Source organism: Cyprinodon variegatus, unplaced genomic scaffold, assembly GCF_000732505.1.
Source record: "Cyprinodon variegatus isolate N-32 unplaced genomic scaffold, C_variegatus-1.0 Scaffold557, whole genome shotgun sequence".
Taxonomy (NCBI): domain Eukaryota; kingdom Metazoa; phylum Chordata; class Actinopteri; order Cyprinodontiformes; family Cyprinodontidae; genus Cyprinodon; species Cyprinodon variegatus.
Genome location: NW_015151010.1, coordinates 533,610 through 558,452, shown reverse-complemented (window position 1 = coordinate 558,452; position 24,843 = coordinate 533,610). Strand labels below are relative to the sequence as shown.

The window sequence follows — 24,843 nt, the reverse complement described above, 5'->3', positions numbered from 1 at the left end:
TGTGCAGTATAAAATGATGCACATTTGGAGGACTTGTGTTGTTTTTTTTCTATTAGAGCTTGGTCATTAACCCTGACAATGTGCAGTCATGCTAAGAATATAACTGATTGCACCGGGAGAGGGCCTACTTTAGTTGCCAAAAAAAGAAGATAAAACTCTACGTATCTGTGTTTATGTTTTATTGCTTTTCCACCATATTCCTAGGGAATTTGCAGTTGAGGATAAATAAAATGATTAAAGTATGTTGGTTCTGCTGCCTTTCTGTTCTTTTATATCCCAAGAGGAACATAACCTGGGGAAGATGGATTTGGGTGCCGTGTGGCTGTGTGTTCAGCTTCTATGGAGTACATTATTTACTTTTATAGGGTTGGATTTCAAAGAGGTTGCTGCAATCGTTTTGCTGTTTAGAGCTTCAGCTCAGAGTAATAAATGATAACGATAGAATAAGCAAAAACAAAACAGAACGTTCAATAAGATCAGTGACTGTGGTGTGCTGGTGTCTCTTGAGAATAACCAATTGCAAAAACAGTTCTAAATAAAAGGTGCAGTAAAAAAATGCTTGCTTTAGCTACACTAACTTGAGGTAGCATGAAAGATGGAATTAAATCAATCTTTAAAGTTAAAACATTGAGATAATCGTAAAATACTGTCTTTCAAAAATAAGATACAGACTAGATAGTAATTTATTGATAATATTGATTGATTAGCTTTAAATCAAAGACCATAATGTCACTTAGTGGTGAGAAAATATTTTCTTATCAGTCCAAGCAGAACCAGAGGTATTTCAAGTCACATTGTCATGGAGCTTCAGTTAGCTGTCTCGATTGGATTACAGACCTTTTCTCTGTCACTTAAAACTTTTATCTGTCAAGGGTTCAGAAGGTAGGACCCAGAATTAGAGGCGAGAAAGACTGTGATTACTTACAATGCACTTATTGACAGAACGGAGATGTGGATCAGCAGCGGCTTTGGGGGGAGGCGGGACACCGCCCATCACTGGCAACTCTGGTTAGAGAGAAACACAGGTAAGTAACCATGATAATCTGATGGAAGATGATCATCCATGTGAGTCACCTGTTTTATTTGTCCATCTCCTTAGAGCGAGGTAGGATCCAGCCTGGTAAGGGAAACAGTTCAGAACAGAAAGGCTCCAGGGGTACGTAGCCTGGTCAGCGTTTCCGATCAGAACAAGAACAAGCAGGTCCAAGCTTCCAGGCCCAGAGGTCCAGAGAGAGTTCAGGCAGAAAGTTCAGATGGGAAAAGGCAAGTACAGTAGTTGAGAGGCAAAACAAGGCAGGATATCAGGAATACTATGGTACGTTAAAACTTGCTTCCTTCACAGAGCCAAGACGGGAACAGGCATGCTCAGTGGATAAGAGGCAAAAGATGATCAGGAAAACAGGAACACTAAGAAACACTAAAAACCTCTCTCACCACTGTCCTCTGAGAATGAGAACATATGGTATCAGCAATGACCTCCAATTCAGACTCAAAATTCAATGATCTGGCCCCGAAAGCTGGGACTGAGCCGTATATAAAGAAGCAGAAGCAGGTGGATGAGATGAACGGTAATTGGAAATCAGGCCAGCTCCCCGGGTCATGATCATAACATTTTGTTAGTTTCTTCCTGATTATACCCAACTGTATAACACATATAATCCTTCATTATTTTATTATTGTGAGCATAATCCATGTTTGTATCAAAGTTCAAACATTTTTGAAATTGATCTGTAACCCTTTCTGGACTGACAAATGTAGAAAAGAAAAAATGTTTTAACAACTTTTCTGAATTTCTATATCATCTGATTAGTTGGTTTTTGAAATATGTCCACCTAATTCCTGTTGTCTTACTGTACATGATCTGTTTTAAATAACTATTAGATTCTACTGGTTTAAAACGAATCATTCCTTTTCACTTCTGAAAGGAGGAAAATACTATTTTAAAGCATTCTAGGTCATTTCAAACAATTTATCAAATTTTAATAAATGGTAAATGGCATTCAAGTCAGGAGACTTGACTAAAGCGCTTTACACTACATTCATTCACCTATTCACCCACACACTCACACATTGATGGTGGCAAGCTACAATGTAGCCACAGCTGCCGTGGGGCTCACTGACAGAAGCGGGGCTGCCATGTCCTGGCGCCACCGGGCCCTCTGACCACCATTAGTAGACAATGCAGGTGAAGAGTTTTGCCCAAGGACACAGCGACACTGAAAGTCGGAGCTTGAACCGTCAACCCTTCGATTTCAGGGCAAACTCCTACATCCAACGCCACTGCATATTAATATTAATAGCATATTTTCATTACCTATCAAAATCATTTTTAAATGCATAATGTTTAAAATGATAGAATCATTTACATCTGGTAAACTTGTTTAAATAGATGAGCCAACCAAAAATCCTATTTTGTCGCTGTTGATAAAAATTAATATTAGGTTTGCTGAACTGCAGTGTTGTAACCTTATGTTACGCCTGCACCATCTGCTGAAGGAAACACTCAGGTGTGCAATTACAAGCTTCAGTTCTTTATAGACTGACACTTCTATCTTCTAGCAAGGATTGGTCATTTACTATGAATTTGTTATAAATGTAATATGACAGAGTTTCATCAAGCTTCCCCTTGCTTGAAAAATAAGCTTGAAAAATTGGGTATGATCCAATTCCCTCTATGCAATCAGTGCTGTCAGAAAATTCTACTCATCTTCTTTTTCATTTTCTCCTGTAACTAGATGCTGTCAAGGCCCAAGGGCTTTGCTGCACAGTTTGCTTGGCTGTATATATAATTGGACCCTGTCAACAGTGTCCAGTGCAGCAGAAGTGCAAGGTTTGTCATGGCATCTACTTTGTGCCAATTTCAGCACAGGGCAGCTGTGAGATAGTTTGTCTGTCATTAATGCAGACTATGGGATAGTGCAGACACAATAGTTGCCCCTACATGTTTGTGGAAGGAATGCAAATCGTCTGTAGGGAAACAAAGCTAAGTGAGCACAGCTGAAGTTGGATTTGTGATTGTAATCTAAGCCTTAAAGTTGCAGATCTACAGGAAGAAACTGGTATGTGGTTTTGCATCCAAAGAATGGAAAATGAACCACATAATGACACCGGCTGTTTTCATTAACACCATAATTGTACACTTTTTTTTTTATTTTTTTTTGCTGACATGATAATTGAATGTAATAGCGGCAAATACCAGAGGAGATTTAGAATTCAGCATGGATGCATCTCACTGCATCAACACACCTCATTAGACATGTTTCAATTTCCTCTGTGAATTCTACGTCTTCAGCAATGTTCCTTTGTTCCTGATCAAATTTACTGTGAATCAAATTAAGGGATTTGACCTGCTTTGCTGTTTTACTAAGGATCCATGTGGGTGTTCTCCTAATCAACGTGGGAGGCAAAAAAAAAAGAAGATGTTGGATCATGACTGAGCTTGTCAAGACGAAAATGCTCTGTCTGGAAACGTATCACACACCTATAGGACAGAAGAAAATAGGACAACATTGATGCATGACTCCAAAAACACGAAGTAGAACTTAAATCCTCAGAGAGCAAATTGTGGCCAGGATGAAACACACTGAGCTCTTTGAATGTTTTATGTTTGTATGGCTCTATTGAAAATATGTAAAATTTTCTGGATGAATCTATTTTTTTAAAATATATATAGATTTTGTTTGTTTTTTGTTTATTTCAATTTTTTTTCAAAAACTGGACCGAATACTTATGAAAATCCAGTAGGTAGGCAAAGACTTATTTTCAACAACAAACTGCAGAGTTTTCTTTCTTTTGCAAACTATAATTAAAAAAATCCTACATATACTTGTGTTTTACCTTCTTTTACTGTGATAGTCATAATAAAATCTAGTGCAACTGCTTTTTATTTAATATTATAAAAAATGCAACTCTTCTGTCGAGTCAAATAAAGATTTTAAGGATTATTAGTAAACAGTTTCCTGAACCCAAACAAACCCATCAAATAGGTTATATCAAAATTGGGGGAGATATCTGCAGCATGCATTTTAAAACACTGTCTATGCTTTCAAAATATCACAATTCAAATCATAATGTGAAAGTTTTATAAAAAAAAAAAGTCCCAGCAATCAGACCAAGACATTCCCTCTTAGAATCAGTGGTCACTAAAAAATTAGACATAGACTTATACAGATTTAGTTTGTAATTTTGTATACACAAGTGTATACAAAAATATATTTTTTTTAAAACAGCTCTAGAAATTTTTTTTTTTTTATTGCAGCCTTGAAAACAGTAATAAATACATAAAAATTGTAATATATAGTAACAAATGACTGTAGTAATTTTTTTTTATTTTTTTGCCCTATATGCTCTGCTTTTGACATTCTATCCTGTGTTGGTCTATTAAATGAAATCCAAAACTGATGCCACTGATGCCAGGAAAGGAAACATAATGTGAACAAACCAGGTGTATGAATACGTTTGCAAGGCACTTTAAAGTTAGATGTGAAAAAAGAAACCAGTAGGGGGAGACAAAGGTCCACTTTGTTCTGAGTGGGATTCATTTGTATTTCTAAGCAGACCTGCTTATGGTTGCTTTTTTATTGTTCAGAATGTGGCAAACATGGTAAGGTTAAATGTCCTTTTTTATTGCGTATCTGTGAAAATGTGTAGATTAAAAAAAAACTCACAGTATTCCTTTCTGCGCATTTTTGATCCCATTTAATATTTTGCTCAGTGAAACTCAAAGGTCTACCTTCTCATTATGCTTTCTGCTCTGAATGGCACAACACTGCTCCATTTAAGACCAGAGAAGACGCATTCCAGAGTAGATAATAACCAATGGGCTCAGAGGGAGGCGCGGCTTTCCCTTTACTCCGCTAAAGCAGGAGTATGAAGTTTCCCCTAACAGCGCACAGCTGCTGGGAGAGAATGCTGCAGGTTCGCCCTCAGCTCAGGTGCGTGATTTTTGTCCAACTCCGCTTTTATTCACCTATAACTTTAATTGTTCAAGAGTGCATGCACGAAGTTTAAAGCTGCAGCTCCGCTCTCCAAATGGCTTGGATTATTCCCTCTCATCTGCTCTGGACTGGCGCTGCTTTGCTTCTGCTCGCACTGATTCTGACAGGTGATGCAGCCGCGAGCGTTTCTGACAGCTATGGATTATCGTACGCCCTGAGGCCTGAGCTCTCGGAGGACACCATACTGGTAGCCAATAACGGGGTCCGCGCGCCTTTCGGGAGATCCGTCTTCATTGATCCCATTAACGATCTGGTGGTTCAAGTTCAGCCCGGCGACAGATGCAGCATCACAGTTTTGGACAACGACCCGCTGTCTCAAAAACCTGGACACTTGTCTCCGAAAAAGTTCCCGTGTGAATTTGGCCCCAATGATGTGAAGTATTCGCACTTTGGCTCCCGGAGTCCCCCGAGTGACAGGGTGAGGTTACAGCTCAGGTATGACACCCAGACGGATACAATAATAATCCCATTCATGATGGAGGTGGAGGTGATCTTCACACAGCTGGAAGTGGTGACCAAAAACATGCCACTGACTGTTGACAAACTGCTGGGCACCAGTAATCCCATCGATCCAGGGATTTTGGAGTTCACCTTTGATAGAAACGCACAGACGTGTAAAATAACTTCACTCACAAGTGGCAACGTGATTCCCAGATATGGGAAACTTGTGGATGAGGAAAGCCTGGGAACATTGGTAGATTGTGATGAATTCATTAGGATGAACATCCGTTATCAGCATACTTTTGCCTCAAAGTCACCAAACAGGGATTATATTCCCATGCTTGTGGAATTATATGATAAAGAAGGCAATGTGCTGAAGCAGGAATTTTTCCAGATTTTGGTGAGAATAAAAGAGGGAGAGGACAACACGCCTCCTAAGCCCAGCTTTGTTGCCATGATGATGATGGAAGTGGACCAGTTTGTGATGACAGCAATAACCACTGACATGCTGGCTGCTGAGGATGTGGAGTCTAATCCTGATGAATTAATTTTCAACATCACTTCCTCTCTCTCCTTTGAGGAGGGCTACATAGTCAGCACGGATGACAGGAATTTACCAATAACCTCATTTTACCAGGGAGACCTCAAAGAATTAAAAATAGCTTATAAACCTCCTGCTGTGGATTCAGACACTGAGAGGATTTTCCAGATTGAGTTTGAAGTCGTGGACACCGAAGGGGCTGTTTCAGACACGTTTGCCTTCATGATCGTTGTCAAGCCGATGAACACGCTGGCCCCTGTGGTTACCAGGAACACCGGTCAGTTATTGTATGAAGGCCAATCCAGGCCGTTGTCTAGTTCACAGAATCTGGAAATCAGCGATGAGGATAATTTAGACAAAGTCAGAATTAGCGTCATTGATGGTTTGAGGCATGGAGAGTTGACTGTTGTGGGATCCAGGAGGAAATTCTTCACCCCAGCTGACCTTGATGCTGGAGCAGTCATTTATCAGCATGATGGTAGTGATACATATAGTGACAATATTATCTTCAGGATGACGGACGGCACAAATGAAGTCGAGTTTTTGTTTCCCATCACTGTTGTGCCCACAGACGACGAGGCACCTATTATCAATGCCAACACTGGTTTGATTTTGTTAAAAAATCAAGTCATTCAAATCTTCCCATCTACGCTTAGTGCTGCTGATATCGACTCTGAAGATTCTACAATAAAATTTGTGCTGGAGCCTCCCTATTCAACAGTGGGGCAGGTGTTGCTGCGTCAGTCTGAGGCACCAAAGGACCCATCTACTTGGAAGTTTAATACAGAGGATGAAATGTATGAGAAAGTAGTGACTGAGTGGCTGCAGCAGGATATTATCGATGGAAAATTGTTCTATAAGCACACAGGCCCCCACAGCACCAGCACAGTCATGGATCAGTTTGTTTTTACAGTGCAAGATGACAATGATCCCCCTAATCAGTCTGGCAGGAGCACATTTATAATCAAAATTATTCCTGTTGATGACCTCCCACCTGAACTTTACCCCAGCACTACCCTACAAATGACTGTACACGAGTATCAGCTCACGTACTTTCGGAAGAAATTCCTCCGTTACACGGACCTTGACTCAGAGGATCGGGATCTCAAATACACCATCATCCAACCGCCTACAGACACAGACGAGAACAGTCCTGTTGTACTGGGAGCCCTGGTATTGACTGAAAACCCAAACACTGAAGTCACAACTTTCACACAGGCACAGATTAACCATCACAAAATAGCTTATAAACCGCCCGATCTTGAACTTGGAATTACCACTCATGTTTTGCAGTTCAAATACACAGTGGAGGATGTCTCTAGAAATAGTGTCGAGGGAGTTTTTACAATATTCTTAAAACCTGTGGACAACAAACCACCTGAAATAACAAATTCTGGTTTTAGCGTACTGGAACGTGGCAGACATATCCTCACCAGAGGAGAGCTGGACACAACAGACACAGACACAGACAGCAGCAAAATAATCTTCACTATTGCACAGCCTCCTCTTCATGGCCAGGTGCAGTTTATATTCACTGAAATGACAATGGGAGATACATTCAACCTAGAGCATATCGAAAAAGGAATGATCTCTTATATTAATAATGGCGATGAATCAACTGTAGATTTTATAAAAATAGATGTCAGCGATGGGGTTCATACTGTTCCAATTACTATAAAGATTACAGTTAAGCCAATTGATGATGAAATTCCAACAATCAACCTACCAGCTGGGACAATAGGCTCCTATATAGATGTACTAGAAAACGAAGCTACAGAAATCACAAGTAATGTGATTCAGGGAAGAGATGAGGACACAGATGACCTTCGTTTGACCTTCATTGTTGAAGACAAGCCATCACTTGGTGAAATCCTGGTGAAAGGGGTTCCATCGAGCACTTTCACTCAAGCTGATATTATTAACGGCTTTGTGGTGTATGCTCATACGAGCGGAGAGATTGGCTTGAACACACGAGAGGACTTTTTTAACCTCACGCTTACCGACATGTCTGATGAGTGGACTATAGGAGGAAATAAAATTACTGGTGTCAGAGTTCATGTAACTATTCTTCCTGTGGACAGCCAGGCTCCAGAGGTCTTTGTAGGGCCACAGTTTACTGTTACTGAGGGCGAAAAAAATGTAATTCAGATTCTTCATATAAGCGCCGCTGATGATGACACCCCTAATGATGACCTCCTTTGTACAATTATTGTGCAGCCAACTTCAGGGTATGTGGAAAACATCTCTCCGGCCCCAGGCTCTGAGAAATCCAGGTCTGGGACAGCTATTAGCGCCTTCACCATTAAAGACATTAGACAGAATCACATTTACTATGTTCAAAGCATTCACAGAGGAGTCGAGCCAGTGGAGGACAGGTTTACCTTCAGATGCTCTGATGGCATCAATTTCTCTGAAAGGCACTTTTTTCCCATCTCCATAATCCCCTCTAATGATGAAAAGCCTGAGATTTACATGAGAGAGTTTGTGGTTATGGAGGGGATGAACATAGTTATTGACACTCCCATCCTGAACGGTGCTGATGCAGATATCCCAGCCGATCGGCTCACATTCTCTATCATCAAACCCCCCAGGCATGGTTTTATTCTCAATCAGCTCACAACCGGCACTCTCCCTGTGTCTAACTTTACCTTGGATCAGATCATTGATGGCTCTAGTATTGTCTATGAGCATGATGACTCAGAGACAACAGAGGACAGCTTTGAAATTTTCCTCACAGATGGAAAATTCAGTGTGGAGAAAACAGTAATTGTTATGGTGATCCCTGTGGATGATGAAACCCCTCGGATGGCTATCAATGACGGCCTAGAAATTGAGATTGGTGACATTAAAGTAATTAACAACAACATTTTAAAAGCTACTGATTTGGACTCCGAGGATAGTACACTGACTTATATCATCAAGTTTGGTCCTGGCCAGGGCTATTTGCAAAGAGCAATGCCATCTGGTGAATTGCAAAATATCTCAGTTGGGATGAATTTTACACAGCAAGAAGTAGATCAGGGATTGATTTTGTACATCCACAATGGGCAAGAGGGAATCCGTGACCTCATCAAATTCGATGTGACCGATGGAATAAACCCTTTGATTGACAGATATTTCTACGTCACGATTGGTGGCATTGACATAGTTTTCCCTGACGTGATTAGCAAAGGAGTATCCCTTAAAGAGGGAGGCCGAGTTACCTTGACAACTGACCTTCTCAGTACGAGTGACCTGAACAGTCCAGATGAGCATTTAATTTTTACAATCACCCGCGCTCCTGTTAGAGGACACCTGGAATGCACAGACACACCTGGGATGCCAATCTCGTCGTTTACACAGCTCCAGCTGGCCGGTAACAAAATCTATTATATTCACACCGCTGATGACGAGATGAAAATGGACAGCTTTGAATTCGAAGTGACCGATGGCTACAATCCCGTGTTCCGCACTTTTCGCATCTCCATCACAGACGTGGACAATAAGAAGCCCGTGGTTACGGTTCACGGCCTGGTGGTGACGGAGGGGGAGAATAAACTTATCACACCTTTTGAACTTACGGTTGAAGACAGAGACACTGTGGACCGCCTGTTGAAATTCACAGTAACTCAAATCCCAGTTCACGGTCGCCTGCTGTTTAACAACAGTCGGCCTGTCACTTCTTTCACAAAGCAAGACCTAAATGAGAACATGATCAGCTACCAGCATGATGGCACAGAGAGCACAGAGGACAGTTTCTCCTTCATTGTCACTGACGGCACCCACACAGACTTCTTTGTCTTCCCCGACACAGTATTTGAGACCCGAAAACCTCAAGTGATGAGGATTACTGTTCTTGCCGTGGATAATGGGGTGCCACACATTGTTGTTAACAAGGGTGCACAGACATTGCGGGTGATGGAGAGAAATCATTTGGGGTTTGTGATTACCAGTAAGTCCCTTAAGGCAGAGGACAGGGACAGCATTCAGGATTCTGTGACTTTTAGGATTACTGTGGCCCCAGAGCATGGTTACCTGATCAACCTTGGCAGAGGGAATGCAACCGTCACCACCTTTACACAAGGTAAGACACTTGTTGTTTTAGTCCTGCAACATATGTAATATTCTGCAGATTTCCTCTCTGAATCCCATTTTTATTCTCAAAGTTTTTTTATGCTAATCTCTGTATATTTACCTCCTTTGCCAAATGTGCTCCCCGTTTGACTCATAAAAGAAACTTTCCCAAACAATTTCTTTTATTAATGTTTCACCCATTTTCTCCAGCCCAAGGCTTACTAGATCTCTTGAGGAATGTATTTTTTTCAGACACTGCCTAGTGGGTTCACTTTTGGAAAGAGCTGGTGGAGATTTGTACTTTAGATGTGAATTACTTTCAAAGAAAAACCAAGGGAAATATAGACAAGGTGGTAAATAATATGAACTGCAGACATGTTGAAGAAAGACTGGCTCAAAGGAAATCACTGGTTTTGTAAAAAAAAAACTGAAGGTTTGCAGAAGTTATATTTCAAACAGGCAGGAGGGAATTCTTAGTTAATGGTGAATGTAGGTGTAGCCGCACATTTATTTTGTCAGTGTCTGTTTTTTCTGCTTCAATTTACCGAGCTACTGTGCTAAGTATGTCCCCAGGTAATTGATATTTTAGCAGATTTAATACGTGTAAATTGTTTGTTTATACAAACTGCCCACCACTAATAACAATTCTGTAAATCAGTCATGTAAAATTTAACTGAAAGCTAGAGTATGTTGACTTTAACAACTCTAGACATTAAAAGTAAAGCTTTAACAAACTGCCAAATCAATGATTATGAATGAATTAACATGTAATCACAACACAAATCAGAGTAACGGCAAATTATTAAATGCCATTTTGGATTTTTATGTAAAATATACAGTAATTATTTATCAGGCTGGTTTGAGCAAAGTCAAAATATTCCCACACTCCAAACATGCATATTTTATCACATCATGAAGAAATGTTTAAATATTTCTGTTTTTTAAGAAGCACTTTGGTGTAAAGAAAAAGAAAGTTCTTAGCCTTTTTTTTCCCTTGTGATCAATAAACCCAACTAGCAGATTCCTGTTGGTGTGATTCAGCCTCTGCTGAAATAAATGCTCTCTTTTTCAGCGGAAATCGATGATATGAACATATGCTACATTCTAAAGGATGGGGACAACGCAACAAGTGACATTTTCCTTTTCTCCATCGAAGACAAAGGTAAAACTGCTTTAATCCAAACATCATCTCTGTTTGTAAAGCTTGACACATTATGGAGAATTTAAAGCATTTTTTGTTTCACTTATTTAAGCTGAACCATTATAGGCTTTTCCACATAAAGGAAAGCCTAGGATTCATATCAAAATGTGTCTAAGCCAGAGTTTAGGAAAAGACAGCAAGGAGTTCCAGAGCTTTATTTTGACACAAATAATGTAGAGGGAATTGTAAACTATTTATGTTGTGATATGTGCTTTAACACTGTCATGATTTGTCGCTGCCTTGCATTTAATTGTTTTATTTAAGCATCTTTGTTAGCTTGTCTACAAATTACTCCATAAGTAGTAATGCCTTGTGGCTTCAACCCATAATTACTGGTTATTTTTCAACCAGTAATTATTCATTTAGCAAATGACTAATTAGCAAAGCAATTAGCAAAGGCCTTCCCTGTAACGAAGATTCGTAATCAGGCACAGTCTCAGTGAAAGGTTTGGGGCAGTGATGTCGGTGTTGCCGATCAGCAGACGCAGCGTGCCTTACAGTGTGTCCTTTTCACTACCCTTCAGCTGTGATGAGTGAGCACAAAGAGCCGCTCTAATGGGGGCCCTCTTTTCCCACAAGTACCTCTCTGGCCTCCGTACTCATACCCTCGTTTTGCATTTTTTCGAGGATAAATCTGTTGCTTCAGTTTATTAAGTCAGTGGCAACAGGTGGATACGGCGCTGCTGAGGGATGACTGAAAAGCAAAAGCTGGCTGTAAATTACAGCTCTTTACCTGAGCGGCTTTGTTTTCAGTTAAGGAGAAACTTCTTTGTTGGTGGGGCTCCATCTGTCCGACGCGTTATTACCACACCTGTGTTATTTGTCAGGGATCTCTGCTGGTTGTCTCTCTCTTTGTCACTCTCTTAATGACATACCCACTAGTCCCATGATACCCATGAGTCCCACACCAGTATTTTGTTTCCTAGAGCTGATGATTAGGTTCACTTTCTCAGTTCTGAATGATCTTTACATAGAATTTACACTGCATTTTCATTACAGCTATATAAACACTGTCAGATGCTTCAGAATGCATTGTACTAAAAAACAATAAGAACTGAACAATTGGAATTGTTGTTTAGCTTTTTATTGCCTTTTGAAAATTTCTAAATAGTCGGCCTGCCCATCCTCCAGGACTTGTTATGTACTGCGGTGCAGCTGGTGAGGCAGTCAGTGAACATTTTTCCAATGAGATTCGAGTTCCGCTGGTGGCAGCCCTGATTCCCCAGACAGAGTTTGCAGCTCTTTGAACAGCCGTGTTGGGGAGAAGCTGAATGGCGTACACTAGCTCACAGCTGTGCCATGTCATGTTAAACAACCAGAGACATCCTTCTCCTAAATGCAACCTGATTTAGGCAAAGCAACTTTGCAAAATTTTATTTTAGTAAATATTCACTTTTCATGATGCAGCTGCTTTTCATAAATCCAAGGCAGATATAAACTTCATATGCTTACTGTATGAAGGGCATATTGAGTAAATGTTTCTTTCTGATTGCCAGTGTCTATAAAATCAGTGTTACCTTTTTGGCACATGTCACACCATCACTGACAACTGGTCTTTTATGTATCACCAGATTAAAAATTGTCTAGTATACTAGCTACTAAAATGATTTAGCCCTAAACTCAGGAGGAAAACAACCTATAGGTTCATACTGTTAGGATTAAATACACAACAACAAATAGTAGAAGTAATAAAAAATAAAAAAAACCTGTAGAGATGCCTTTATGTAATGAGGTTGGTGTTTTTAAAATGTTTTTAGCAGTCATTAAGATTTAGATCTCAGCTTTGGTGGTTGCTGTTAATTTAACCACTTCTTTCTATCTATTTTAATTTCAAAGTTGTAGCTTTTTTGATAAAATGCTGCTGTTTGCAACATGAGGTTTTACAAATTATGCATTGTACCCATGAAAACTAATGTGATTTATAAACCTCACTTAGCGTTTAATCAAAGCAAAACTGGTTACAAAGCACAAAAAAATCTCAGCAGTTATTCAGGAGATTATCAGCTTTTTTGTTTTAGTTTGATCAGAGGTGATAACCTATTTTCTGAGAATGAACCAGTCTGAATGGGATCCAGAACCAAAAGAATTACAAAAAATGGAATTTAAAGTTCTAATCTTTGTTCCATATTATTAAAACACACATCAGTGTTAAATACAGCTACGAATCCGGCAATTAAATATTTTTATTGCTCTGAAACCTGGAGTATATAGGTTTTGAGTACACAATAATATAACTATATATAGCATTTATCTACATGCTGGTGAAGATTCTCAGTCATCCAGTTCATAGTCATTCCAAAAAAGTAAAAAAAAAAAACAATCCACTGGACTTTGTTTTAAAACTTGGAAACAAATTATTTTCTTACCTATTTTGAATCATTCTACATTTTTTACTAGATGTTTTTCTGAGAGCATGAAGGGATTAGGTTCATTTTCTGAAAGTATTTTTTTCTAAATATTCTTATATGGGGAAATCTTGCATTTATTTGTCAAGACTCCTCGGTGCAAAAGGCCAATGATGCGGCCTTAAATTTGGAAAATGTAAGCCACCATGTGGTATTTTAGTTAGTGATGTTATTTGGGCCGGTCTGTCATTCTAAATATGGATTTTCAACTAAGTATTTCTCTTTAGTATCCTGCTTGAGGTTCTAGGTTCAGTGAAAGGTCGATTTGATGTAGGAGTCCTCAAATGCATCTAGACTGCAGTTTGGTTAATCAGTGTATCTTCAACATAGAGTACATCCACATTAAGTCTGAGGAGGGACTCACTGCGATAAGCAAGATTTAGGGCTGAGCAGACAGCTTAATTGATATGCCAGTAGTGAGCTGATATATTATAAAAACGGTGAACACTATGGATCCTGCTGCAATCAACCTTTCTGTATAAAATATCATTAATAACCTTCCTCCCAAAACACATGCAGGCTAAAGGGTTGGGGTATAATGTTTATGATCTCTGTGAAAAAAAAATGAACTTGAATATTTGTTCAGATACATTACGCTCTAGAAATGAAAGATTGTATAGTTCTATGCAAATAATTACAGCAGAATGCATATCTGTTCTCTATTTTTGCTTGTCTGCAACATTAGGATAAAAACAAAACAAATAGTTAGAAATAAAGCAGTGACTAAATAGATAATGACAGGCCATTTGTTCTACTCTTTGATATCTAGATTCATTGGACTGAAGCCTGCAATGTCACTTCACTTTACGAAGGTGATATTAAAATATCTCTTGACGCTGACTTGCCTTTAACTTCTGACTTTTCTCTTGTAATTGAACTGCCAGAAGCTGGTCTTCATCTCTTCAGCAGTTAACCTCTGACTTTCCAAACTTTTTAAAACTTATATGTTGTGTTCAGAGACCAACTTAAAACATTACATGATTGTTTTTTAATTGGCCACATAAAACAAAAGCTGATTTTGTTCACTCCATTAAGTTACAAAGTGTGATTAAACCTCTTTCTTTACAGGGAGTTAAATCAGAATCTTTTGTTAGAGTCCTGAAGCTCAAGATAAATACTATTTCATATAGATATAGTATCCACCACTCTTTTTTCAAAGTTAAAATCATGTCTTTTAGCTGTATTATATTTATTTATTTGTCTCAAAGAAAGGATAAAGCAAATAAATGACCAAATTTCTGTTTACTATTTTGGAGAAACATAACACCTGTAAGGCAAAGGTGCAAACAAAGGCTTGGGGTAAAAATCTCCATAATTACTTGAAAAGTGTGTGGGACCAAAATGGTATCTGGATGTTTGTGTTTATGTGTCTTTGGAAGGAATGGGCCTGCTCTCGGCATCCTAAATCAGTTAATTGCTGTGTTTTGGTGGACTCCAGCACTCCCCTTGTCTCCTGGGGATTCAGGTGCATTCAGGTGAGCTTACCTGAGCATACACAAGCCCTGGCATTCCCAGGTAGCTGTTTATTGAGCGGAATCCCTGTCTGCTTCCAGCCAGTCACTCAGCATTACAGATGTTCCTAATGACAGACACAACTGCTGTGGTCTTTGTTTTTCATTCCAGGCTTTTTTTTTCTTCTTCTTTCCTTTCCTGGGGTACCTGGTGATTGAAATAGATCATTAAGAGCTCACTTCATAGAAAAAATGTCTGAAGGGCAGAGAAAGCTTTTCTTTTTTAAGTCACTTTGACTTAAAACATCCAGTGTAGCAGTGTGCAAAAGTCAATCATTTTGATTGGTTGTTTGTTGTGAAATTATTGAGAATATGATTGAAAATAGAAACATTACTTTCATAGAAATCCTTTAACAATGAGGATTTTTTTCCTTTCTTTGATGCGTTCTGTAAAGTAAAAGTAACTGTGAGGGCTTTTAGTTAATAAACCCTCTGCACCATCTCCTACCTCCAGGAATATCTCATGTGTCGGTTGTCACCGTCTTCCATGTTATCAGCGTGTAATCGCCTGTGACACCGAGCACATACTCCATCTCTCTTGTCTCTCATCCTGTTTACCTCCAGTTTTGGAGGGATTATCTTACTCCCCATAGCGTGCTACAAAGTAAGACATGCACATGCAATTGCGAGGTTACTATACTATATTATTCCCATCACAGCTTAGGTGATGACTCTGCAGGTTTTTTTGTTTTTTTTCCTGTGTGCTTCTGTCCTGTTATTAATGAAACTCTCTGCCCTATACTTTTCTTGGGGGGTATAACATTCCTCTGTCCTTGGGACCTGCATGGTATGAATCATATACATAACGCTTGCTATAAAAATCTGGAAATTATGTAGCTGGCAATGTTGTTGTCTTTTAAGGAGATTTGAGGGTATAAAATGATGTTTGGTTTTTCCCACATTTGCTTGTTTTTTTTGTTCATTTCTGAGAATTTATGATTAGAAACATGACATGTGATTGCCAAAGTTTTGATGGGAAATGGCTGCTTGATGTTGGGGATGAAATGAACCAATTAGATCAAGGATTTAGGCTAATCTTTTTAATTTGTTGTGCAATTCGGGTCCGTTTTTGGCTCCCATGCTATCTTTGTAATTTTCCCACCAGCCTGCACCATTGAACCATACTGCAGTTAATTTAAAAGTTTATTTTTTTTTTTTAATATAACATCTGAATAGCAGAAAATGACTGTTTTGAATGCATAGCTTATTTATTTATGGCAGTTGAATGGATCTAATCTCATATAACTATTAAAAAAATTTAAATTTTGTGTGATATAAGCATGGATCATGCTTAAAAAAAGGTCTAAAGTAAACTGTTGTTTTATCACAGAATGTGTCACTGCGATTCTCACAAAATTGTAAAGCAAAAATTTTTAGTTTTAAGACATGTAGCAGTTATTTTTTTTTCCGCTAAAAAAGGTTTATCATACCAACCATGATAATATGTGATACGTTTTCTTTTTGCTATTTAGACTTGGATACTGAGACTTACAAAAAATAAAAAAAAACAATTTTTTTTTATTTCTGAAGGTTTTCAGTGGTAGTTTTAAAAGAGAGAAATATTTTTGAAGTGATGGGCAGTAATCCTTTAGCTACCACACCGTGGCTGAATGTGTTATTCTGTAACTGAACATATTTTCAAAAAATATTTTGACTTTATTGTATAATAAAGACTACTTTCATTCAGCTGACCCAGGAAAGCACTTCTATGAATGTATTAACCAACGATAAAGATAGATTTCACCAAATAAATATTTTTATCATTGATATTGTCCTAAATATTTTGTTTTCTTTTGTTTTACCCTATTTTTACCTTTAAAAACATAACAGAAAGCCCTTCCTTAATCTGCTATCAGCTAAGCGTAGAGTCAAGGTTAACAAAGCAGAGACAAATTCCCTGAAGTATAGAAAACCCAGGCCCAGGCTTGTCCTAAGGAGGGTAATATGTGTCGTCATCACTGCCTTAGGATATCACTCTAGCAGAACTGAGTTTGTTGTAGGAGTTAAAAGCTGTGTGGCTTAAGATTTTGGCATGTCTTTCATGAATCCTTTCCCTCCTCTGAACTCGAAAACCTGACGAATGCATGTGCAAAATAAAATGTAATTAGTCACATTCACAAAGGAAACTTATTCTATTAAAAATTAAGTATTTTATACATTTTAATACAAGTTAAATTAAAAGACACACAGAGAGATCTTAAAGCATTAAAGAAGTTAAAGAGACATTTTTGACAAAGCTGGTGTCATTAATCCTGCAGCGACTGCAGTGACATCTCTTTTTTTCATGGTTCCAAAGTTTTTGTTAATTCTGCTAAATTACTCTGGATAATGGATGTTTTTTTTGCCCCCTAAATCCCAGCAGTGGTTTGAAGTTTCTCCTCTCAGAAAAAGTGAATGTTAAGCCCCTGACAGCTGGTCTGTAATGTCCCAACTCTACTCAGATGATGCCTGATTTAGTTGTTTGAACCCCATGCACGACACACCTCTTTTATGTGCACTTTTTATGCACACTCACAGTAGCACAATGAAAGGATCCATAGTGGGGCCAGCTGTCTGAATCTTTAATCAGAGAGCTAAAATCATCCATCCAAAATTCTTGGCTACAACTGCAGTTCATCAAAACTCCTTTGTCTTTGATATCATGTAATTTTCTCTTTTGATTACAGCAACACAAAATAATATCAGTGTTTTTTTTTTAAGTCAGTATGCCCAAAAGGTATAATGCGGCATAAATTATAGGTATTAAACAAACTGATGCAAACTCTGCAGGCAATGATCATTTTCAAACACAGAAGTGTCCCTGCAGTATCAAATTATCTTTAAAAAGTGAACCTCATTTGGAGGATTTTGTCTGCAGTTCAAAATCCTGCTGTCCACTTCATGCTTTCTGTAAGTGTGCTGTAATAGACAGGATATAAGATATTGGCTTGTGGAGAAAAGGGAAGTAGGAGCAAACTGAGGAGATGAGAGATAAAAGGGCTTTGTTGGTGCTGCTGTTGGTGAGAAGAAGGTGTCAAGTTGCTTCCTGTCGCCTGAAGTGATGACATGAATATGCTGATATGCACTTCACTCCCCAAGCACCACCTGTGTTTAGAAGTTGTGAAAAGTAGTAGTGTAGCTGCAGCTTCATCTGCATGAATAAAAACTCACCATTGGCATTTAAGCTGTAAAGTGAATAATGCCAATCTCTTATATCTACATTTTTTTAGAGATAATCCCTACTTTCAGAGAACATTATAGTTTAGCCATTTAGTTGGCAAACATTATCCTTAAAAAAGTCAACCTTTAACAAGGTATAGAAAACATGCTATCCAGTTGCAGTCCACTAAAGGACTGTTATCATATGACTGGTAATTCAAGTACAAGCCAGTCTTGTCTTTGAATGAAGTTGGAGTCTAATATTTTTTTTTTGGAGGAGGTTGAGTTTGGATCCCTATGCACTGTTGTGTCACATTAAAGATTTATTTTTTTCAGAGAAAAATGACGTAATAAATATACAAAATACCATTTTCAAAAGATGGTTTTCATTGTAAACAGGAAATAAAGCTGTTATTAAAAGTAGTTCCCTCCTAAATGTTATAATGGGTTGTTCTGACCTTAACAACAAGGGGCCATCAAGTTTTTGTCTTAACTAGTAAGCCAGCCATGTGGGATGCCTTTCAAATATGAACTGTCTTCTAAGGTCATGCCACAGCTTTTAATCTACATCGTGACTTAAATTTTTTCACTTGCAAACCTTGGTTTTGCTTTTGGATTTGTCAGTTTAAATGAAATACACCACAAGTGCTGTTTAGCTTAAGGTCAAAAACTGATCATTCAGGATTTCTAGTAAAAAGCATAAATCTTGGTTTTATCAACTAGAGAAAATAATAATTTCACAGAGTTCTGTACTTAAGCATATTAACAGATAGTTGAGTGGAAGGAAGAAGTGTGGAAGGAAATGCAGCAGTAGTGAGAATAGTTTTAAAAGGACTAAAAGTAGGCTGGATTTGGTACATCAACAGCCACTGCACACATATGAATGCTAGATATGGACTAACAATTTAAGATGCCTTATGTCAAGCTACTCCTGAAACAAAGAGAAGCTCAACAGTGTCCTATCTGGGATAAGGAGAAAAGGAACTGGGGTGTTGCAATATGGTCTAAAGTTCTGTTTTCAGCTAAAACTAAATTCTGCATATAGATTAGAAACAAAGTTTAACCTGGAGAGACTAACACAGATAAAAGTTTCAATTAGAAACATTTAAATTCATCTATACAGGTAACACAATCATATATTTCCTTCTATGGAAAACCTGCTGATTGCGAGGACTCGTTGGCTCTCTGCAATCCCTCGCACTGAGCATGCATGTAGCAACAGTGGAGAGGAAAACTCAATTTTAACAGGAAGAAACCGCCAGCAGAACCAGGCTCAGTGTGAGCGGCCATCTGCCAAAGATGACTGGGGTTCAAGGAGACAGAAGCAGATGAAGATATAAAAAAAAATAAGTTATTTGGCGCTTAGGCCCTGGCAGAAGACTTTGATGCCATGAATCAAGATACATGTGGATGAGTAACCTAGAAAAGAATTAGAGTAGTGTTCCTCCGGGGCACAGACACTGGTGGTGGAATAAGCCAGAGGATGAGTGGGACTGAAAATAGTCTGAGATGGGGTGCAGGTGGGTGAAAGTCTGCTTACGTGCTAGGCCAGGAGCTATGTGAAGGGGGTCAAGAGGATTGGCTTTGCAGAAGGTGCAGCCCCCGAGTTGATTGACTGGATCTGAAAGAGGGACATCGCAGGTGGTTCAGGTTAAGCTGATAAGAGTCTTCCAGGTTGAATTTAGGCTTAGTCTAAGCTTCATTTCCCAGAGTTTGGAGAATGAGTGAAGCATTGTGGAGGGACTCAGAATCCGTGTTTCTTTTAATACAGTGTAAAGGAAATTTTGCCATTTTATTACAAACACATAAATGTTTGGGTGTCTTGATGTCTGTGGCTCAGGAATTTTTTTGGTGGCCATGTGTGATCATGCAGCTGCAATCAGCATCACCCTACTCCTGCTGCCCCAGCAGTATAAAAACCTATAGTCAGTAGTTCAGTTTGATGTTTTCCCAGTGACTAGTGCTATGTCATCAACTGGTGTTGGCCCACTGTGTTTTCAGTCAGTGCCATATACCAGGAAATTATGGAGCACCTCATGCTTCGCTCTGCTGACAAGCTTTAATGAGATCAGAGCATCTGAGCGGTGCGGTGCGTGGATCGAGTGGTGGAGCAGAGTAGAAGAAATATGGTGGAGCGCAGAGCGGTTTTCGATTCAAAGGCCAGAGCGAGGATTTCGCTCCACTCCAGTTCACTCCGATGTGCTCACAGCGTCAATTAAAAATGTTGGATTATAACATTTGTAAAATAACATTTATTTGATTTAAGTGTGATACAAAGTGGGATAGAATAACATAAAAACATACACTAACTATACTTAACAACAGGGGGGGATTTACAGTACCATTAGACAAAACTAGGCAGTTGCCTAGGGCCCCAAGTTCCTGGGGGCCCCATAAAACTCTGTTTACATGTATGGTTAATACAACTATTCCTTTTTTGTGCACATTAATTATGTTTTTGATAAAAATCCTTTGGCTAAAATGCCATCAGAACACTGATAAATAGAGAGAAAAAAGGGACAAGAAGAAAGGGACAAAACCGAGAACAGATAATGGATGTCTATTCTATTAACATTTTTCTATCTGCAGAATGGGTCTGTTTTATGTTTTGTCTTCTTATTTCAGAAGGGCCCCCTGCCTGTCTTTGCCTAGGGCCCCAAATTTCCTAAATCCGCCCCTGCTTAACAATACAGAGTGGGTTTATATAAAGTGATCTCTAGTGGTAAGAGGCTGTTTTTGATTACATGCAATAAAATGCATTAAAAAGTACTTTAAAAAGTGACTTTTTTTAATGTAGCCTATTAAAACGAAATCAATAATTAAATAGGAAACGAAGGGCATGAATGGAGCGAGGTGTTATTTCCACAGCTGGGAAACGATATCGACATTTGCGACAATTTAACAGCCAGTTAAATAAGACAATACACATGTATCGGTCACGTCAATAAATCAAACGCCGTGTGTCGCAGGGCCCTGGCATACTTACATGGAGAAAAATGTGCCTTCTCCTGAAAATTTGAGCAACCGTTGAGTGATTTCGCAGGAGCGGCAGGAAAATTAAGGTGAGCGCGCAGCGGATTTTGAGCGGATTGTCCTGGTGCAACTTTGAGCGGCGGAGCGAATGCGCGAAAATCCTCCTGAGCAGGGAGCGGGAATTGCACGGCACTCCTCTGAGTTCACATGCTCGGATTGAATGCTGATTTTATTTTCCAGCAGGACTTGGCACCTGCCCTCACTGCCAAAGGCACCAAAAGCTGGTTCAATGACGATGGTAATTGTCAGGGACCAAGCAGTCAGGCAAAGGAAAAAGGCATAGAAAGAAATATCATCCATTTATTCTTCCATGGTTCTGACAAACCAAAGACTGAAAATTCAGAAAATAAATAAATAAATGGGCCCAAAAAAAGATATCAACTAAGACAAATCGAACCAAGAATAACAAACCAGAACCAACTCTCACCATTAACATGGGTATTTACACACATAGGCTAGCTCAAAAACAACAAGGAGGGGAGGGAGAAAACATCAAACAATAAATAAAGCTAGATAACAAAGTCAAACCCACAAATAATAACTACAACACAAATATGAAACTAAGACATTCAAACACTAAAATGCATTTTAAGAAGAAGCACGATCCATCCTGCACATGCGCCATTAGCCCATTTGCACATCCAGATATATATCCAGGTCGCCCTCAATTTTATTTTGTTAAAAAGACCTAAATTATGTTTTACCTCCCCAAAAATAGTAAACGTATTAAAACAGAATGTGTTAAAATTTAATGATGTATTTCCTGAGAAAATAAATGCCTTAAAATCCTTTCTGTTTTATCCCTCATTTCTGCACGATCTGCCCCGGAAATGAGATCCTCTCTACTTCCGGGAGCTAACTTTTTCGGCTTTGGATTTAAACATAAATCTAGTCTTTTTGAGTTTTATGTTTTCTTTTCGTGTTAACATTATGGTATATAGTGTGTAACCTAAAGAAAGAAACAACTAAAATGGAGATAAACATGGTTTAATCATCTTTTGCCGGACTACTCTGAGCATGTCTGAAGATGACAGATCCCCCCATGTCTCTTTGCAAGCTCCTTTGATATTTGAGTTTTTATAAAGATGCTACAGTATTGAAATTTTAACTTCTTGTATTTGGCTTTATTGTATAAAGATTGTCTCCTGTCCCGCTGCTTTAATTTAGACCTGTGGGGACATTTTTTTTTTGTATTTATAATTATACTATTTATACATTTTTTGATGATCCTAATATGTAAACATATTCAAAGTATTTATTTCACTCCTCTGGCATTGTATCAATGCCTTTTTTTGTAGACCGCAGATATTTTTCCGTGCAGATTTCAGTTGACATTCAGAAGAAGACGCAAAAAGGTTGAGTTTAAAATAAAAAAAAATCGCTTTGCACATGATAAATGTTTACATTTGTTTATCCTCCACCCATTAATTTGTGCGACTTGGGTCTTTACAATATGATAATATGATCTGCACACTGTTGAAGGCACACATACGAAAAAAAAAAAAGTGCTTTTTACTGAATGGTAAACCCAAATTACTTTGCTCCTTTTTTAAAGTGGTTTGTGTCCTAAAACAAAACCTACACTGCAAAAAAGATCTAGAACTATAAGAGAATTTTTAATATATAAGAGAATTTACCGACGGAATTAGCCTAATAAGACAATGCAACAGTTTTTTCTAACTTAAAAAATAAATGCCAACTGTCTTGTTCCACAGGCAAAATGTCTCATTTACCTCATCAATTAAAGAAAAAATTACTTATTTAGATTTAAAGCTTTCCGTGTAGGCTGGAAATCCAAACAAGGACCTACTTGCAGTCGGGCAGCATTGCTGCACCACACAGAAGAAACCCAAAAGCCTAAGAGATCTAAAAAGAAATCTCTCTTCACTGCATATTTATATAATGATAAATTATATTTATCATGATAAAAAAAAACATTCACTGCAGCCTTGCTATATTCAGTGTACAATTAATAAAATGTTGCATTGTGGGATGTTTTGATTTGTCATCTTTTTCATTTTTTTCTTGTATTTGTGACAGACTCACAAAAGAAAATAACTAAAGCCAAAATTTAATCAATTATATAAAAATGTCCACAAATTAAAACTTTTCAGGGTTTAAATGAACCCTCCCCCATGAGGAAAACAGCAATGTCTTGCTGACTGAAATTTACTCGACCATGCACGGGCTTATCTCAGTTTTTCAGGATATGGGCTTGGAGTAAAGAGTTACATATTAGCAAGCAAATAGGAAGATGGAAAAACATACCAGAGGGTGCAGGTCTAGACAACTGGGCAGTCTCATACCATGCTCCAATCATTCTTTAAATCCCCAAATAATTGGCTTATGCATAATAGTTACCACTAAATGCTTTGAAGGTTGTTACTGGTCAGTGAAGGAACAGATTTTTAAAAAGGAGGGATTTTATGCCTGTTAGGCATTGTGAAAAACAATCAATATGCTAGAGTTAGTAATTATTTTTATTTTAATTCAAAGGGTATTCAGGATAATGTATTTCAGCTTGGAGCTCAAAATCCTTGCAAATCTTTTGCAATGCAAACTTAGGCATCAATACATTACTACGGACACCCAAAATATAAGTAGCCGAGTTATGGCCAGAGGTGGGTGGTAACTAGTTAATTTCAGTTACGTTTAATAAGGAGTTTTTTTGAAAAAAAATACTTTTAGGAGTTGTTTTACAGCATCGTACTATTTACTTTTACTTGAGGGAAAATATAAAAAGGTTTCACTACTTTTACTTTAGTGAAAGATTTGGCTACTCCATTCATTGTGAGTAAATTCAATTAATAAAAACAAGCTTGTTCTAAACAAATATGCACCATTTAGAGACACTCGTACTCAAATGCTTATTGCATAAATGTTATTTTTGCATCTGCAGAGCCTGCTGTTTTATTTGGAGGTAGAGTGAAAATCAGAGGTGTCTATTCTAAATGTTGTAATTATTGATTTTTTTTTTTTTATTATTCTTATTGTAAGTTTTTTTAACAAAAAATATTACATCTTTTAGGATACTGTGTAGTAAGTAGATCAATTACTAAGTACTTGATTCCTTTGTAATTTCGTAGAAGGATACCTTTTAATTTTACTTGAGTAATTATAGGAATAAGTACAGCTACTTTCACTTGAAGGTACAGTGGAGATTTTAGCGAATTTTTGAAAAGACCCGCCCTCTCCACTTGCACCTGCTCCAGAGCGGGAACGCCTATTAAACTTGTGCAAGAGCATGCATGAGCCCATTTCTCCTCATGCACGCTCTGTTTAAATGTTTCTGTTTGCATCGCTCATACAAGCTTATTTTCCAAAGAAGATTTGCAATTTTTCCACTACTGTATGTCAGACTCACCTAGCCTCATGAGACCATCCTGATCTCGCGAGCTTTCAAGATTTCACTTGCTAATCAGTCTGGAGACTCTCTGTTGAAGAAAATTTGGAGCCGTTCACCAAACGAACGTCCAATCAGCGTTGGCTTTTAGGCGGGTTGAGGTGTGACGCAACGAGAAGC

General features: G+C 38.3%; 1 protein-coding gene across 2 annotated transcripts in view; it reads left to right on the top strand.

The window, feature by feature from the left end:
* Nucleotides 1-4,883: 4,883 nt before the first annotated feature.
* Nucleotides 4,884-24,843, top strand: part of LOC107095567 (FRAS1-related extracellular matrix protein 2-like) — a 75,816-nt gene continuing 55,856 nt past the window's right edge. The window contains exons 1-2 of one of the 2 annotated variants that reach the window (XM_015391705.1): nt 4,884-10,042; nt 11,105-11,194. In XM_015391705.1, the coding sequence (XP_015247191.1) occupies nt 5,032-10,042; nt 11,105-11,194 (5,101 nt within the window). In that variant the 5' untranslated portion in view covers nt 4,884-5,031. The remainder of the gene's footprint in view (nt 10,043-11,104; nt 11,195-24,843) is intronic. The other variant, XM_015391706.1, reaches the window with a different exon arrangement.